Source organism: Nestor notabilis, unplaced genomic scaffold, assembly GCF_000696875.1.
Source record: "Nestor notabilis isolate BGI_N333 unplaced genomic scaffold, ASM69687v1 scaffold20251, whole genome shotgun sequence".
NCBI classification, from domain to species: domain Eukaryota; kingdom Metazoa; phylum Chordata; class Aves; order Psittaciformes; family Psittacidae; genus Nestor; species Nestor notabilis.
The window spans coordinates 1-19,306 of record NW_009913722.1 but is presented as its reverse complement, the minus strand read 5'-3'; the positions used below and the strand labels follow the sequence as shown (position 1 = coordinate 19,306).

General features: G+C 39.5%; 1 protein-coding gene across 1 annotated transcript; it reads right to left on the bottom strand.

The window, feature by feature from the left end:
- Nucleotides 1–1,637: 1,637 nt before the first annotated feature.
- Nucleotides 1,638–3,206, bottom strand: BTG4 (B-cell translocation gene 4). The gene is made up of 4 exons (XM_010023334.1): nt 3,034–3,206; nt 2,329–2,466; nt 1,974–2,169; nt 1,638–1,814 (listed from the first exon to the last, which is right to left on the bottom strand). Exons 1-4 carry the CDS (start codon nt 3,204–3,206, stop codon nt 1,638–1,640), a joined length of 684 nt encoding a protein of 227 aa, XP_010021636.1.
- Nucleotides 3,207–19,306: the final 16,100 nt, after the last annotated feature.

Genomic DNA, 19,306 nt, shown 5'->3' with positions numbered 1-19,306 from the left:
TAAACTTCTGACTTTGAGACAGTGAAAGCTGTAATCACAGAATAGCTAGGGTTGGAAAGGATCTTAAGATCTAGTTCTAACCCTCCCTGCCATGGGCAGGGATGCCTTAGACTAATCAACTCAAGTAACTGTATCTACACAATTACACACCAAGAGATATGGTCTCCACAACTAAAAGCAACTTGCCCAGCCCAGACAACCTTTACTTGTTCTGAAGTCACCATATTTCAGCTACTTTACAGTACCACCTATACTGGAATGAAGGTCCTGCACTGTCAAAGACTGGCCTGACTCTTAACCTTGGAAAAACAGTCTTTCCTCCTCCCAAATTCAAGACCCAAACCCTGAAACACATGAAACACTCAGTATTTGCTAATCAGAGAAACATCACCTCTTTGACCACCACAGCCTCTGGTTTAGGCAAAAAGCAACAGGGAAAAGAGCAGTTACCCATGATCCTTCCTTCCCTACCAACGCAAGGATTCATGGAGGCACAGGAGAAGATATAAATTATTTCACGAGTCACTGAATACTACAACATTAACGCTGTCACCTCATTATACATCAATGTATTCAACACTGGTAAGCAGTCAGATTATTATTACTTCATGAATAATGATCTACTCCATCCTCTCAGAAGCACTGAATCAATTGTTTACACCTTCACCCTATACACAGATGCTTATTTTGATTTTGCTTGGAAAAAGCCACTAGTAATTACAGTAAAGGGATTAAAGCATTAGAATGCAAGTTCTATTATCAAAGATGCAAGTAATTTGAAACACTGCTTCTCACTTACAATAATCAAAAAATCCCTCCTCACACCTTGACATAATTTAATGAACACCCCACAGATTGCAATATCCATATATTAAAAAAAAAAAGCAAACCACAAACACAAAACAAAAATAGACTTTTAAAATAAAGTCTTTTAAAAAAGGGAAATTATCTCTAGTGACAGGAAGTGCAGGATTTTTTACTTTTCCCTACCAAACCCTAGCAACACCAAGTTTATGGACAAATTGTTATGCAAAGTTACACAACTGATGTGTAATTTTGTTCCATAGAAATATGGACTATGATGAAACATGGCTGAGACATGACTGTGAGAACAGTTGATTACAGCCTTTGGTCTCCTGATTATTCCCATCATAATTGAAAGATGTGCTAGGATACACTCAAGAGGGAGCACAGAGGTGATCCTGCTTGTGACATGTACATGTTTTGCTCACAGTGTAGCTGCCTTTGCTACCTTCTCCAGAAGGAAGCAGACTATCATTCAAAGCAACTTGGAGGGCATTTCTATCGTCCTTGACTTGCTTATGTTTCCACTGAAAAGCATTTTAACTCCCTTCTGGGCACTGATAGCAGATCAGACAGCTTTTATAAAAAAAACATGAGCAGATTTATTGATATATGCATTTCCTTTTTAACTTACACATTAATTTTAAATCTTGTTAACATTATAAAACATTTAAAAGGTTCTATAATAAAACCCCAAAGTTTCAGATGCACAAAGTAAGAGACAGGGATTAGACAGTAAATGCTTTCTGTTTTTATGAAATTCTGTAGTGCCAGCCTTCATCCCATACCATAGCTCAATGTTTCAATAGTCTGTAACAGGGGCAACCATGGATCTACCGCTTGGTGTTGACCCAGTGGTATCTATCAACATGCAGTCCTGTGAAAGCAGCTGTTGCCCTGTAGACTTTGTGACCCCTGTGGTGGATATAGTTTGAGCCATCATTCATATAGGTCTTCCTACGAAGATACTGGGACCAGGACTGTATGGGTGCCTTGTAGTAGTCACTGAACTAAACAGCAAGAAATAAGATAATGTTAACGTGTGTTTGGAAAAGGGGGGGTTAGGCCGGCCATCAAGTGTCAAGTCTACTGCATTTCCTTATGAGGGAACCTAGAGGGCAGACGGTAGCTCTTTACTTCAGAGCTACATACCATTGCTACATGCTTACCTGGTAAACACTGTTAGGATTGCTGACAGTAGGGATAGCTTTTGGCTCCCTGTTGAAGCTCTCCTCATCTGAAGAAACACCAGAATGATAGTCTAGTGCTGCTCTCTCAGCAGCATAGCTGATCTGCTGAGGAAGCTCTGGGTTCTCCTCTCCCTCAAAGTGCGCAATTGTGAAGGGCTGATTCTTCTCTCCATATCTGAAAGTGATTGTGTTAGAAAATACAGCTCTGCAGTATAGACCTCTGTTAGTAGTCAGCTGACACTAGTAAGTACATACAGGCTGTAATAACATCCTTGGAGTTAATCACGTTTGTACCTAACATGTGGCATGCATTAGCCACAGCTTTTCAACTCACCTGCAACACACCTCAAAAGGATCAACCCATAGTGTCATCTCTTTTGGCAAACCAAGCTTATTAAAGTCCACATTACTCTCCACACAAGCTTGCTCTAGCAGAGGATCTCTTGTCTGATGTTTGTTTATTCTTATACACCTAATAAGGACAAAATGCAGGTGGATTTAAGATTTGACCTCAATTTTGCAAGTTCTGCACAGCATATTCAGGCTGTTGATGCAAGTTCTCACTTATAGCACCAATCAGCAATTTAGCCCAATAAGCTGACTGATACATCCAAACAATGTTTTGTTCATTTTAAATACTTAATGCAGCAACTTGCTTCATGGGTGATTTTCAAGAGGATTAAAAGCAGTTGCAATAACTCCACAATTCAGTTTAAGACCACTTGAATTTTTCGTTTGACAAGTCAAGAAGTCTGACGATGACTACTCAAAACACTTGGTGCCTATCTTCTTAAGATTTCCACCTCAGGTCTCTAGTCATACCTACACTGACACACACTGAAGCAACTTTCATATAAGCGCACCTTCACCAGTTTTCACTCCTTTCCTCAAGCTTAAGGAAAAGCTAAATCATTCTCTTTCACTTTTCTGTCACTTATTTCCAATTTCAGGGCTCCAGCCACTGAAAGGCTACTCAACACATCTTGAATGTCATGCAAAGATTCCATTCCCCCTCCCCTTCTACTAAGACTCCTCTTACCTGAAGGCTTGTCCTCTGGATGGATTGTCCAAGTACCAGTGATTCTTATACTTTTCAAACAGTACTGTTGTCAACTTAGCTGCAAATTTCTCCATTTTACACTTGCTCAGCTTATCTTCCCTTTTCACTAGCCTTGTGATGAAGAAAACTGTGGCAGCAATTTCATCTTTCATTTTAAATTGAAGCATACAAGGTGCTTTAGCTGTTGGATAGTCATCAGCAGAGATGAGACACTACACTAGAGAGATTTAATAACATTAAGGTGCTATCAATTTTCAGAGATAGATATACCATAACCTACATAAGCCATGCCAGATAGAGCCTAGTAAGCCCAATTGCCAAATAACTAATAAATTTTGCTTTGGTTAATAAAATCAATAGTGCCTTATTAGAAGGCACTATACACATTATATACACTAAACACACTAAACAATGTATTAAACATTAAAAAAAAGCATTAAAAAAAGTTTAAAAGGTGCACTTTTTAAAGGTTACATTATAACAGCCAGCAGTTCTTAGAATTATATAGTTCTTCTATAAACAATGAAGAACAGAAACATTACCTTTGTCAGACCAGAGTTGTTGAAAACCTGAAATATACTTTATAAACAGCTTCAAATATCCATCAATGAAATACATCTAATGCTACAACAAACTGTAACACTTCTACAGGGGAGAAAAACCAGCACCCAAGCCTTGCCCACTCACTTTTCCTCTACTATAGCTTACTTATGGTTTATATAGAACAGGAAATCGTGTGGCTCTGGGGAATGTAACTATATTCAGCTGTGCACCATTAGGTTAACTAACATGCTGGTTTCAAAGCTATTTCCAATTTACTTGGTTTTATTCAAATATCAGCATTTTCTTTTAGGGTATATTTAATTGATTTAGCACTGTATTTAGCATAGATAGAGTAACAGCAGCATCAAATCTTTCCTCTTCAATATTGAGGAAGTGTTGAAGAAATTAAATAGACAATGCAAAATTTTAACTGGGTTTTTAAAATAATCCACTGTTTATGTGCACAGCTATCACACTAATGAAGTTTGGAAGTGATTCTGATGGAGGAAAAATGTGCTAATGCCCACAAGCTTTTTGATATAACAGTCATTTGACGAACAAGATGACATGAACTTCAGTAGAAAGAACTAACATGGAAATGTGTTTATGCACATGAAATTCCCCACATTGCATTTTTGGCTTTTAGCTGTAACTGCTGAAATTTATAGGTTACATTACCTCACAAAATGGTTCTTCAAACAGTGGACACACCTGGTCCTCCTGCTGTTACCGAGTTGAGTATTATAATGGCAAAATTTAGTGTGACCTAATTCTAATGTAGGGACATCCATACAAATTGAGGGAACAAATATTGGAATAGAGGAGAATAATCACAGTTGAACATATGGCCAGCTGTGTTCTGACCATTATTTAAAAATCACTCTATTTTTGACAAGTTTTTTTAATAAACTCACTACCATAACATTGGGATTACACGTGATTCCTTAGTGATGACTGTGATATATTAATGGTTCCTTTGTTGGCTATAATAGATTTAGAATGGCGTCTTGTCATTGCTATTTTTAGAGCAAGAAGAATGTATCCCTGGCAGTGTTCAAGGCCAGGTTGGATGGAGTTTTGGATGACATGGTTTAGTGTGTGGTGTCCCTGCCCATGGCACGGGGTTGGAACTAGATAACCTTAAGGTCCTTTCCAACCCAAACCATTCTATGATTCTATGATTCTATGTATTCTGTTGTGTCCATCAGTCCATCTCATAAGTATCTGTGAAATATTAAGTGAAACATGCACCATGAAAAAAATAGTACAAAGCTTGTTAATTACTTATTAAAATAGCATTTGACTAATTCTAGCAGATTTTACACATTTCCCTTACAAAGCCCTCAGATTTGGTATTCTTTATTTTGAAAATTGGATGACTCCATATTTATCATAACATTAATCTTCTTAGTGATCTATATAAATGTTCACATCATTAGTATAGATTAATTTTTAAGGCATTTCATACAGTATGAGAATGGCTCTATTAAAGAGTTCATACACAGGTAGTTTCTCAAATGTGAGTGCTTCATCGTTTAAAACTTCAGGCAATAATATAGCCAGGGAAAATTAAAAGAATAGCTGATGTGTTCTTTTTTTCCCTTTGCTGTGTCAGGAAGTTGTGCCTCCAGTGTCAGATGTAATGAACAGTGAAGACAAAATAACAAATTTAGGTTAAAAGAGCTGAGTATTTAACCTGCCTCTTCGTTTGACTGAAGATGTTGCAGCCAAGCAATTCAAGTGCTTAAATTTCAGTCTTGTAAATAGATCACGATACGAGACAGGGGATAAGAAACATAAAGCATGAAGACACAGATTTATATACATCTTTGCAGAAGTGTACCCTAAGTCGTTAATTTCTGGCTATTTAATACTTCCTTTAACAAATGGGGAGCTTTCAATAACCACTCAAATGAAAGAGAGATCAAAGTCAGATATAGGTGACAAGTCTTCAGAGAAAACATTCAGCAGTGCCAGAAGTAGAGCTTCAGTATAGTACACCAGTGTTTTGACCACCAGAGTGTCCTTCTCATGTACTCTGCACTGCACTTCGTTGCTTATGATGACACATGAGGATTTTGTTCCACACACAAACTGTGAGTCATTCTTTCCACTTCACATCTAGTCTAACAGGGCAAAGGTAGCCAGTTCTATGCTTTTTGGAGAATGATGTAGGACAGCAGGAAACCACTGCTATGCATTGCTGGGAAGAATTTCCACAAAGTGTGCTGTCTGCATCCGGCACACCAAAATTAGCTCTGGGCAACAGATAAGCATTCTTGAACAGGCGAACTGGATTTTCACGCCTGAGGCCTGAATTTTATTCTAGAGAATAAACTTGCTTTAAAAATGTCAGGCAATTGATGGGTTATTTTCTGATCTGAATGAATCAAAAACTCTTGTAATCACTGAAAACCATGTTTACAGCCACCACAATTTTTGTTTCTAAAAATCTGTTGCTTGGTGACTTTTCAAAACAACAAAAACAAAGTTCTCGAATGACTTGAAACATTTCATCACATAGATTTTGCTACAGAGTGCAGCTGAACTGCCCACAAAGAAGTGGGCATTATAAAAAATGGGGCTTTGTTTCTTAGAGAATCCATCCATGAGGGGGTCTGACTAACAGATACAGCTCTCCTATAAGTAGTCCTCGAAGACTCATTCTTGACTCACTGTATGACATATGGTTGATCGTCAGCTCTCTGAGCAGCACTGGAACAATCTTCAATCCTGAGATGTAGTATCTTCTAACATTCTAGCCCTGCAGGATTTACTAATAGCTCTGCCAGAGCTATACATTCCTGAAAAGCATTTCAGCATTCTCACCTAGCCACCTCTGAGGTCCCCACATATTATTTCCCAAAAATATGACACCTGCTACATGAAGTATCTTAAGTATCTAAGAATTTTCAATTGGAGTTTCCAAACAAGTAGCCCAAGGCTTTGCAGAGGAAAAAGCTAGGATACATGCGAAGTGTGAGACAAATGCAATGAACTGATCCCTTTCCTAGTGTCTTTACTTCTAAGAAAATGCATCTGGAAGCAACTACCTCAGGTCTGGGGTTTTTAAACTCTGCTGACAAAATGGGTGTCCAGGAAAATACCAAATGAGAGCAAAATTTGCCACCTAAAAATTATGGATAATGCACATAATTATAATTTTTGAAGTTCTTCTTGATACCAGTTTAGTCCACTCAGGGTTTCATGCACAATAACAAGCAGATTGCAGCTCCTCAAGGGATGATGCTATCTTTCTTGCCAAAGCTTAGGAGGTTGATATTTAGCCTGGTTTCTTTGCGTTCGCATCATTTTTTCACAGTATCATATTATAATCTAATAAAAGATATGGCTTCTTCCTATAAACCTTGTTTTTCCTTTATTCACAAAATATCAAGGCTAAAATAACATTTCCACTGCAAAACAGCATGAGATATCAAAGGGAGTCCATCCTCTGCCCTGGAGTCCATAACTTGATCATAGTTTCCATATGGAATCTGACCCTGACACAGTTCAGTCTCAGGAATTATCCAGTTACTGTCTTATGCCAAGCTGGTTTGGATCTGTGGGACCCATCGGCTGAAGGGACTTTGAACTGTCTCCTGCCTTCCTACTTTCTCCAACTTGTCCAGGCCTGCCCTGAGAGTTAGGGAATTCTCTGACAAAAGAGTGAAGTGACTAGGTTTCACAAAGGCCAATCAAGGAGATGTCTGAATCCCTACAACACCTCCTTTTGTTGAGTTAACATGTTCCCATAGTTAACATATAAACAGCAAGTCAGCAATAAACAAACTCTTCACCTGAGAAACCAGATTATAGCATTGCAATCAGTCAGGTAATAAGGTGCTAGTTCTTGAATGTTGGGAGACAAAACCCAGGACAAACTCCACACATTTATACTGACAAACACAGGAACATGTAAGCAAAGTTCTTAGCAATTCATCCAGTTGGCTCTAATTAATGAGGTTGTCATTCCTACAGAAATAAGGTTCTGAGAGCTTTTTAACTTGGCATTTTTAATATTATGCAGGAGTTCAAAAGTGTTTCTGTTGATGGCACAGAAGCCAGAATAGCAGAGAGTGTATTTCTGGCTTCCCGTTTCAGTGACAAGAAAAACTGTCTCTTGTAATTAGGTAGATTAATCGAACTCACATCCTTCATAATGCTGTCAGTTGTCACTGACTTGAAGAAAATGTAGCTCTGGGTACTCTGTTTGGATAATAATCAGCTAAGAATAACAAAATGCCAAAACCAAACTTTGAACAGACCATCCTAATGTAAGACCTGTTAAGTAACAGTCAACAAACTGTGCTCCCCCTCATTCCCAGTGGCATCCAAGCAGAAACTGTTAACATCCCAGCAGATTTTCAAAAAGGAAAAATGCCTCGAACCACTAAAATCCACCACATTTACAGTATGTGGACATTCATGGGACTGATCCAGAGCTCACTGAAATCTATGGAAATCTGTCCAAAGACTTCAGTGGGATTCAGATCAGGCCCCTAACTCAGCACACGCATTCTTAGCCAGATTAAATTATGGGTCTCCTGGGTCACCAGGCAAGCCTAGGCATGAACTACAAAGGGAAAGAATCAGAGACAGTTTCTCTAGTAACTGCAGGCCAAACCAAGAGCAAACATTGTTTCCCTAAACACTACTGGCAAGAGTCACTCCTGCAGAAATTTTTGCAGTTTTCTTGCTTTAAAGGATTGAGTACATGGAACTAACAAAACAAAGTGCAGCTTGCTAGTAGCAATCTTCTTTCTACAAGCCATTTGATTCTTGTGGATGATGGATAACACAATTTCTCCAGGTAAGCAGCTGAAGCTTGTAACTATTGATATGAAAATCAGTAAGCCTATGTTATTTCTGCATAGGAAAGCAACCTGGATGACAATCTTCTTAGAGAAAAGCACTTTGTGTTTGCTTTGTCATGTTATATACTGTCCTGATCGGATTCAAAAGTATCACATAACAGCAACGTACAAACAACAGTAGTGCTGCATGAACATACCACCAATTCAATTGACTATGCCATTAAGATGGAGGGAGAAGAAACCTCGTATCTGTACGTTAAAAACTTACACCTTTATATAAATCATGCAGTCTCTGTGCAAAGAATTATTTTGGACTGAAGCAAGACAGAAACTGATTCCAATGAAAGCCACAAACTAAAATTTTAACATGTTGACTGCTCACAGTTTTTTTCCTTTCAGCTTACATAAGTAGACACTTTCTGGGCCTGATGTGAAGGATTAAGAGTAGGTATTTCAGAAATTAAGCATGTTACTATTAAGGTTTTCATCTTTACCTGATTACTTAGGTACTCAGTGGGTGTCCCATAAAAACCTAAGTAATAGGTAGTTACAGATACTTTTTCTGGCTAAAGATTTTACCATGAGTACTGTATTTTACTGTGCAAAGTACATATGACAGTATGACCATGCTAATGACACTGATCAGGAGGAGCCTCCTGCCCAAGGAAAACACTCACTTGCGGGAAAGTGAAATAAGGTCTATGAGAATACCCATATTTTGCAGGCAAGCCAGCAAACTATGATAGTGTGACAAAACAATGTCATACAGGGCAGATGCAGGGGGCATATTCCACAACTATAGAAGATGTTCAGGCTCCCTACTCCATCTGTAACAGTTGACTTCAGGACCTGCTTTTATCCGCATTCTGTGAACTGTCATCTTCCTTTGCAGAAGAGAAAAGCTGCAGTTTATGGGGCTATGTAACAATGTTTAGCACCTTCTAATACCTTCAATTCATAATACAATATAGAAATTGGGAAAAGCTTACATGTACTTGAAGAGAATCTAAAGTTGCTATAATTTAAGATCATCAGTTTTCAGCAATTTAAGCAATAAACTTATAGACTGCTGCTGGTCACTGCTGGTCTAGCATGTTCTAAAATTAGATAGCAATGGAAAGACTGCAAAGCTACCTGAGCTAATTTTTGCAGTCTAAGAGCTATTGCTGCAGCCTTGTAAATTTTTCTGCTAGTGTAATCAAGGGTTGATTACTTTTATCAGTTCGTTCTTCCTCCCTATTGGCGTGCCATGATTTTCAGAAATGACAAGATATTTGAGCCACCAAAAGACTAGACTCTTGGTATGAATAAAACCAGGCTAATGCCCGAGTATCCATATGTCAGCCTAGAGGCATGTGCCTGGCCTGCCACATGTGATACTAAAGCCTGGATCACCATTGGCGTCTGTGACACAACCTGTAGCCATTTGTCCACAGGAACAGGGTGGAAACTCTGTCTGTGTTCTGTTATTGACTTTGCCCATAGAAACTTCTTTTGCAACAAAGCTTCCTATGGCAAGAGCCATCTGGATGTTTCAAAGCAACGGTCCAGTCTCCATGAACAAGCCCCAGCTGAGTGACCATGACGACAGAGTGTACACAAAGGTTACAGGCATGGGGCTGACCTGCAGCCTGGACTGGGGACACTCCAACCCAGGAGTCCCAGGGGAAGAGATGAGGCACCCAGAGGCCACCTAGGGAACCAATGCAGAGGCATGTCTACCAGGGAAAGACTGCTGGTTGATCAGTGAAAACGTTGCTGTGCTAGCCATGGAAAAGGGCAGGAAATGAAGAGTGAAGAAGCTAGCCACTTTCCCCTTTCCATTAAATCCTTTTAAACATTTCATTATAAATGCAGTCCTTACCAGCATTATTACAAGGTAAGCTTCTTGACAGTAAGTCCTGAATTCTTTTTATGCATTTTAACAATATGGTATTTATGAGTGAAAGCTAGCAAAATTGTTTAATTTGCAGACAGATACAATCTGTCACATTTCTGATGTAGGAATTGCCTGATAAATCTATACAAACTAGTTTTACCACATTATTAAATGCGTACACATGTATTAGACACAAGGCATATTTGATTATAACTGCTTATACATACTCAGTTTTGTTCTGCAGAACAGATGTGCTAATTTCTTTAGCTACCTCAAATTACTGTAAAAGGTTTGAGCAGCCTGACGTCTGACTACCAGCACTATCTGTGCTCCTATATTTTTCTGGGGGAAAAAAAAAGAAGCTCTCAGAAGTTCAGGAAGTGTGAAATGCCACCATTCTTACTACTGCTGTAGTTATATCCACTTTCATCTGAAATGGAAATTGCACAAAAGCTGTGCAGTAGAACATTAACTCAAGTGCCTCAACTAGAGAACAAGGATAAGTAGGATCACTGTGACATAAGCACTAACAGCTGTCATGCTCTAAACCAGGTAGAATGTTATTCACAGTGAACATTTTGTCTTGGATGAAATTTGCAGCTGTATTTGCACTTACATCTCTGAATACAGCTACCACTTAGTCCACATTCATGCAGCAAGGACTGCATGACAAGGCTTTGCTCGTTTCTCATTTTCATTGTGGTGTGTTACAATAATTTATATTTTAATATTTCATTGCTTTGTCTTTGAACTCCTGAAATAATCTTTGTGATGCAGCCACTGAAGTTTCTCATTATTAAGAGCAATTAATTTGTGATATAAAGACTTTGGATTTAGTAGAAAAACACTAAGGGTAATATGAGCAGTATTTCCCTTTATTGTCAATTTCTTGTTATTATAAAAGCATTTGAGGGTATAGAGTATGTTAATGTAATTACTGGAAGTGCTTTCTTTTTTTTCTAGGTTGAATGCCACGACCCCATCCTAAGAGTAGTGCTTGGTTTGTAGGCAGTGTAGTTAGCTGATTGTATCCATTACAATCACTAACTTCACTGCCATCAAAACAAGGCACAGGATTCCCTGCTACAACCTCAGTAAAGAAAACTGCATTACGAAGCTTCCTTACAACATCCTTATTCCTAGTGCAAAATCATAAATAATGTTTATTCATTTACAGCTTCATTTCAAGCATTTCAGGTGTCCAACAGAAGTGAATGGTATTTGTCAGAAATATCAAATGAAATCTTAGATCTCTTGAAGTTGGTGTTAAAATCCTTAGGAACTTTCCTGGACCAAGAATGTTGTCTGTTGGGTTTTAATTGTTTAGCCACACGAAGACTTATTTTATACTTAATTGTTTATGCACCACAATTGGACTAAGAATTCTTTTGGTTGTACCCTTCTGTTTTTCTGTCAGGTATTGGGAAAATCATTTTCATTTAGCTTTTATGTCTTTTAACAAGCCAGTAAGTGAAAGGGGTTTAAAGCAATGACTTTCAATATTAAACTCACCAAATGCTATAAGTGTTTTTTACCCTGACCACTTTGCTTAATGTTCAAGAATTTTAATAATGGAGAAAATATTTAATAGTGCTAGAAGCTGCTCTAAGAGGGTTTGGCAAAACCCCAGACTTCTTCAAAGTAAGAGTTGAAAAGGAACTGTCTCTTATATCAGCCTAGTTACTAGGCAGTGTAGTTAGCTGATTGCCAAAAGTAACAATCACTAGCCACACAGCCAGGTAAAAAGGTTTGGAAGATACCTCAGTGGAAATCAGATGCATGGGAGTGTTGACAACAGAAGGCAGATAGACTGCCCTCTTTGCGGAAGCATCCAATAGATAGGCAAGACAGTGAAATAAAGTAAGTGAAACGTACTAGATTGCCTGTCACACATGCAAGAGACATCAGAACATTTGTCAAGCCAATTGAAGTGCACCTTACTGTGTGACACACTTCATTCACAACTGTTTTGTATTCAGGACACTAAAAAACATCAGGAAAGAATTGAAAGGTTTTTTCTCAAATTTGCAGACATCAGCTCCCATTCTCATTGTGCTCGTCGCAGCCTTACACTTATTTATCTCCATTTACTCTTGTTGAATAAGTAAAATAGACACCTGTAATGGCAGCTATTTCCTGTTCATAGAGAGGCCCAAGATTAGACTTGAGTGAAAATGGCCTGAAGACGCTTGAAATGAGATGTACAATGTGGTCAGCTTTCTGGTCTTTACATTCACTGGGACAGGGAGTGTCCCCCTTATCGTGCAGCTGGTCCAGGCTCCCCAGGCATGTTTGTGCTGCTGCATTCCCTCTGAGACGGCTTCACTACTATCCTTCCTCCTGGAACAAAGATGCCAGCGATGGCAGGGAAAAGGGAAGGGTCATGGGTACCAACTGCAGGTGGCAGTGACAGGTACATATCAGTGGCAGGGGCAGCACCAAGGTCCTGCCATCCTTTTTCTTCTTCGTGGCCACAAGGCAGGAGCAGACAGGCTGAGCTGGGCAGACCCACCTCACGGAGAGGGCACACCGGGAAGCCGCTTGCTGTGGCACCCTGGGGACAGAGTGAGGACAGCACCTGATGGCATCCGATGAGCTCCTTGTCTTTGCTGGCTTAAGCCCAGCCAAAGAGGGCTTCACCTGCACATTCTGGACCTCAGTAGTGCTCCCACCACTGCTCGAGTCCTGCCTAGGCCCTGCCACTTGAGACATGAGAGGACAGTGCCCAGAAAGGGGCAGCACCCACTGGGGACACCCTGCCCTGTGAGGGACCCCGCCTGCAGCCCTGCACCGTCCCTCTGGCCGCACGCCTCTCTCCAGGGTCCTGCAACGTACCAGAGCCTCATACTCCTTCTGGGGCCCCTCTCCAGAGCCTGCTCACACTTCTCCTGCCGTCCCCACAGCTTTTTCCTGAGCCCTGCACACCTCTCCCGGATTCATGCCCCCCACTGCACCACCACCTCCCACCTTCCCAGGCACCCTTAACATGATTTTACTTTCCAGAGGGAAGTGCCGCTTTCCAGGGGCCATAACTTTCTACAAGTAAGTATGAAGTACTGTGTGCCCCCAGCTTGCTAAACCTTTGTTGCCCAGGTTTCTGGGAGGAATTAATTCTCAGGAACGAATAATGTCATGCCAATAACCTCAGGGTGACAGAAGAGCCACAGCCCCTAACGTGCACAAGGGAGATATTTCAGCCTACTGCTTTGGGATCCAGACAGTGGGATTACTAACTTTCTGAAAGGCCCCAAAGCACACCATGGTTCAGCTGCCTTCTGTGAAGGACAGCAGTAGCAGGAGCACTTGCTTACGCACCTCTCATTTGTCTTATTCAGAGAGTGAGAAAAATAGTGAGAAAGACCTCAGAAGCTCAAAGCATGAGAAAAGCTAAAATAAAACACAAATATCTTCAGCAGGTAAGAACTGCTGATCTCGACTCTTTTTTCATGAATATTTCCATTCACCATATGTCATCTGGTGGAATACTGGAACTTTGAAGTGCAATGATGATCAGCAATGATGCCTGGACCTGGCTCCCTGCATGGTTTGAATGATGCAGCCCATTTTTTGATGGTTAGCTTAAACTTATTCCCAATCAGGTTATGCTGGCTTGGGGAAGGGCTCGGAGTAGTAGGCTGAGTACTTAATTTCTTCATATTAAGCACATGATGTCTGCTCTGATTTAGTATCCAAAAGCAGCCAACTGAGAGTGCCCAAATTCAAAAATGGATAATTGTTTGGGGAAAAAAAAAAACACCAGTGCTGCATGCACTGTCACATGCAAAACCTGGCATAGAGATATTGAAGCACAGCTCAAAGCATAAGTTTCTTTATTAGTTGTTTTAGTTATTAATAGATCTTCTCCATTAGCCTGTGCCCAGCAGCAGCTAGTGCCAAGAGTTGATTGAGTGAGAGATGCGGGAAATTTGGTAGTGGGTGATTATTAAATCAGCTTCCATAGAAATGCTTCTGCCTTCGCCTGTCCTCAGGGGCAGGTTTAGATGTTATTTTTAGAGAGGTATAATTCAAGAACTGCTAGACCAAGCCATTTCAAATTTTGAAGAACTACTTAGCTGCAGAACAAACTAGATTTTAGCACACAACATTAAAACTGAGTTTATAGATGATGCTGTCATTCCAAAGGAAGGCATAACTGGGATCCTGGAGTGCCTTTCAGGTTGGATCTTGCACAGAGCTTTCTGAGTTAGTGGAGTTTTACAAAAGCTAACATCAATCTGACCAGCAACTGCCGCCTCAGCACTTTAGTTAACGGTTCCTGTAGTCTGTAATTGATGGATAGGATCAATAATATTTAGAATACTATAAGGCATATATACGCATATTTATGCAGTGACTCAAGCATTAGATTGGCCATGAAAAGAAGCAAAATAAGTGACATGGTATTTAGATCACTGAGGTTTATCTCCTGCAAAATGGCAGGATTGGACCAAGTATGTAGAGCTTGGAGTTTCTCCTACTACTCTGCCAAGAAAAAGAATATGCAGACAACAGTTGTGCTTGCTGTTGAGATGCTAACATAAACTTCTACTAAAGCCCCTACTGATCTAACTGATAAATTAATGTTCCACATAGATATCATGAACAGTTCATACAAGTAATGGAAACTAAGGCAACTAATATTAAATATTGTAATAGCATTGACTCTATTATTATTTGTTTCTCATTTTAGTAAAAGTTCCACATTTTTACTGAAAAGCCTCTAGCCTATATTTGGGAAGCAGGCCAGACAAGAGCAATTTGCAAGAAGTAAAGAAAGGTGCTGAGGTCTGCAAGTCTCTCCTGCAAGTCAGCAATCCTCCTTTTCTAATTAATAATTCCAAAATGCATCTCATCCATTACCATCCATTAGCCCTCTTTCTGAGTTGTGACTGAAGCTAGCAGCAGTTCCCTGAATCTTCCCTTCCCTTTTCTTAAGTTCAGTAGCAATAGACGATAGCAAGATCTTGCAGCTTTGGGCATCTGGTAGCCGTAAAGATGACTGATTCATTTCAATGAGTAAATTACTTTATACAACTACAGGACATACTATAAACCTCACAGAAGTCTAAGAGAATTAAAATTAATGCACTAAATGAAATAAGAATAATGTTCAAATTATTATCAGTCATAGGAATCATTTACTGTTCAAATCCAGAACTCAGACCTGATTCAGGCATTCTGTTCCTGCAGCATGTCCCATGGGAGGGCAAAACCTGGAAGCTCTGTGTGTAGATCTGGAAAGTGAATGTTGTCTCCACAGTGGTATAGGGATAGGGTTTTTTAGAAAAAAAGGCTTATCTGCACTAACACTGTTATTTCACAAACTGACAGTGAATTAATTTATTAGACGTGCCTATTTTAATTACTTAGCTCATTTTATATGAAATAGTAGTGAGGCACATGGCAAGAAAGCTGTTGTCTTATGGATGTTTATTTCACTGGACTGTGAATCAATTCATTGATTCCCACAAGCTTTAAAGTATAGTTTATGATTAACAAAGAAATGCCAAAATTATAAACACTGCAAATCTGAGCTAATTAGCATGAAAAGTTAGCTTTGTTCAACAAATTTCCTGAGCAAAGAGGATCCTGTATTCTGTGTGATTCTGAAAGTCTCAGGCCAGACATTAGGAAGGAATAGACACAGAAGCTTAAGCGAGGAAATATAAGCAAGCTAAACACGGTTAGTGGACAATTTCCAGTCTGAAAACCGCAAGAAGTAAGACAGTGATATTATAAACACATTAAAGTGTTTCAAGGTATAACTGACTGTTTCTTGATGCTAACATTTTATTTTGTATGGCTACATCTATAATTTAGTCAGCTACTACATGCTGGCCTTAATTTACTTCTCCAAGACAACGGAACAGAAAAGTCATAGAGAAAAGATTGTGTGTCTAGCAAATTGTCTCAAAAGCATGACTTGGTACATCAAGATTTTCACAGAAAATGTGGAGATGCTTGTGGGAGTAGGAGACAGGAACTGAAGTTGACCTCACTGGTGGAGGCAGACAGGGAACAGGGCAAATATGAGAAAGTGTAGAAATATTGAAAACTAGAACAACTTGGGACTGAGAAGGGAAATACAGCAGAAGCAATGACTATATAGCTGTCTGAATGACAGTGAGTACCGTGGCAGCACTTTGCTGAAGGCCCCATATTTTATATAGACATATATAATGAAAGGACCTGGTTATTTAAATTAAGCCAATTTTAATACAACTATGTATGTCTAAATTTCTCAGTTTGATACGCCAAATGAATCTTTATAGCCTGTCCATTGTTAGTTGCTTTGATATTTTTTTAATTGTTGTGTCTATTTTTCTTCCACTGAAACACTAAAACTCAGTCTGTAACAAAGTTGTTAAACTGGCTGCTGGTTTCACATGTTCTGCTCCCTAAAAAGCTGTCATAAACTAAATCTCAGCAATAAAAGGAAGAGCTGCATTTAGGGATTTTTATTAGTAGTAGTAGTGAACTTTAGACTTCCTGATTTATAATGGTCTTACTTGGGCTGGCTGGATTCAAGAATAAGAGGTCTGTATTATATTAAGGCACTTCTTTCCTTCAGTTGTAATTTACAAGATAGAAAGCAGAGATGGATGAGGTTTTGTCCCATATAAGATTAAACATCTGTCCTTCTGAAGAACTATATATCCTAATTAATACAATTTCATTACTCAGTGGTAGAGAGTAGAACAGAAATTTAAAAGCTGATAAGTGTAGTGGTCTGAGAAATGACTTGGAAAACAAGATGTCAAACAATACTTCCAGAAATTACATACTCATTTTAGACATAAAAGCGTCCTTTTAGTTCCCCCTTATTTAAGCTTTTAAGTTGGTTCATACAAAGTACTTCCTCTTCTCAGAGTTTATTAAAATGCCAAACCAAGTATACCTGCTTTGTCCAAACTCTATTCATTAAAGCTAGGCTTCCATCTACAGGAATAGGGACTGTGTATTTTCTTCAACTTTGTGCCAGATATAGCCTATATATTTTGCATCTGGAAAACACATTTTCTATTCTGGTGTTCTCTCACACATATGCCTCCTCTATCTCAATTAAAGTACCAGGTTTGCCTTGCTAACATTGGCATAAATATTTATCAACAAAGTAGGCTTTTGAACTATCAATGCTAAAATATTTGGGAGGCAAAATATGTACCTCGGTAGACTTATATCTGTGGACAGCTGTGGTCCTGGGATTTTTGACTTGCAGGACTTGAAATCTTCTGAACTTACTTGACAGCTTTCAAATGCATCTCATATGTGCTAAATTTACCAAAATCATAAATGGAGAGCAACAGCTTTGGCTTTGTTAAGAAATTTCTTTGCAGAAGTAGAAACCAGGTCAAAGGGAAGATTCTGTGCCTAGTAATAACAATATTGCACAATAAAGACACTAATTTTTATACTCAAGTGTTATACATAGTGCTTGCATGCTTGCAGCTGACCTTTTCTAAAAATAGACTGAGAAATGCTTCTGTCAGCTACCGTCATTTTCATGTTGAAGTTAGTAAAATCCTTGGTAATCACTTTGCTGCTGTCAAATGACAGTTCATTCCTCAGTTGTGCTTTTGATATGGAAGAGACTGTAAAATGCAAGTGAATAATCATTTGCCAGTAATTAAAGAAAGCATGATGACAATGCTGGTACTACCATCCATTACAGAAATGTTTTCCACTGGATTTAAAATACAAATTATTTTGTTTACTTTTAATTATTTTAGTTACTTTGGTCTGCAAAACAAGGAATAAAACCTCCCCAAACGATTGTAATCCCCAAGCAGGATTTCCTTTGTCAAAAGTTCTCCAAAGAGTAAATGTACTAGTGGAGCTTCAGGATAATGAAGATTGGCTTGATAAAGGCTTGACTTCAGTCCTACAACTCAGGCTAGCCAGGTCAGATGCTTGGTTCTTGCATTCTTCCCTGTAGGTGAGGCATTTCCAATTATATTACTTAACAGTTTGGAAATAGATGCATATGCCACTTTCATGGACATACCTCGCTTTGAGTTGTTTTGTCTTCCAAAATACATGAAACTAAACACAAAATTTTCTCACAAAAATATTAATCCTCATTCAAGTTCAGGAAACCAGTTTTAATTGCTCAGGCGGTAGAGTTGCTCAAGCATCTTATTTACTAAATCCAAACTGTTCACCAAAGACTTAGGGAATGTAAAAGTTCAGTTCTAGAATACCATTGATGTCTGTATTTCACAGATATGACACATGCTGCAAAGCCATAGCCTTAGTTCAGCTCCAACACCTAAGTTGGAGATTAGTTTCTCCAACTGGACTCCCAAAGGCTGATACAGGTTTTGAGCCTTTCATCAAATCACTAATCTCTTGAAATATCAATCCCATCTAGTATCTATCTGAGCAGAAACTATAGCCCTTAAAGCTCCTGTATTCACTCATTTTGGTGCTCTACCCCTTTCTGCAATCTACAAAAAGCTCATAGAGGCTAAGTCATTAAAATCTTAGCTGGAAAGCTAGTGTTCCTGGAAACAGGTAGACACCACCTCCCTAACCACCGGGACTCAGGCTCAGCATTTATTAATGTCTGAAAATTCCTCTGCTCTGTTTGCAGCTCTGAAGCAGTTTCTTAAGGACAGCTGCCCATCAGCGTGGGGAAGGTCTGCAGTGTGGTTTTAGGGTCTGCAGATATGCTTTCTACGAGTCACACGTTGTGGAGAGTGGAGACATCTCCCGTGCTCATGTCTTGTCATTTATGTAGTGGGACAGGAAACTTACAAAGCTGGAGCAGAGGAAAACACGCAGAAGTGATGGGCTGTCTGAAGTATGGCTAAGAACGGGGCAGCACGAAGAGATGCGGGTTTAACGTGTGCCCTGCAGCAGGAGAGGCGGATGCCTCCGGAGGACAGATGCGCAGCGAGGGAGGCGGGTCTCGTTGCCGGGCTTTGGCCCGGAGCCCGCTGTGGGAGGGGTGAGGCGGCGGCCTCTTCTCCGCCCTCCATCCCCCTTCTGCCGGCTGCCGGGCCGTGGGCCA

Coding starts and splice junctions, on each gene's coding strand:
- BTG4 (XM_010023334.1), bottom strand. CDS start 3,206: ATGAAAGATGAAATTGCTGCCACAGTTTTCTTCATCACAAGGCTAGTG. Junction 2,170..2,328: donor CCTTTTGAGGTGTGTTGCAG/GTGAGTTGAAAA, acceptor AATCACTTTCAG/ATATGGAGAGAAGAATCAGC. Junction 1,815..1,973: donor ATCCTAACAGTGTTTACCAG/GTAAGCATGTAG, acceptor CTTGCTGTTTAG/TTCAGTGACTACTACAAGGC.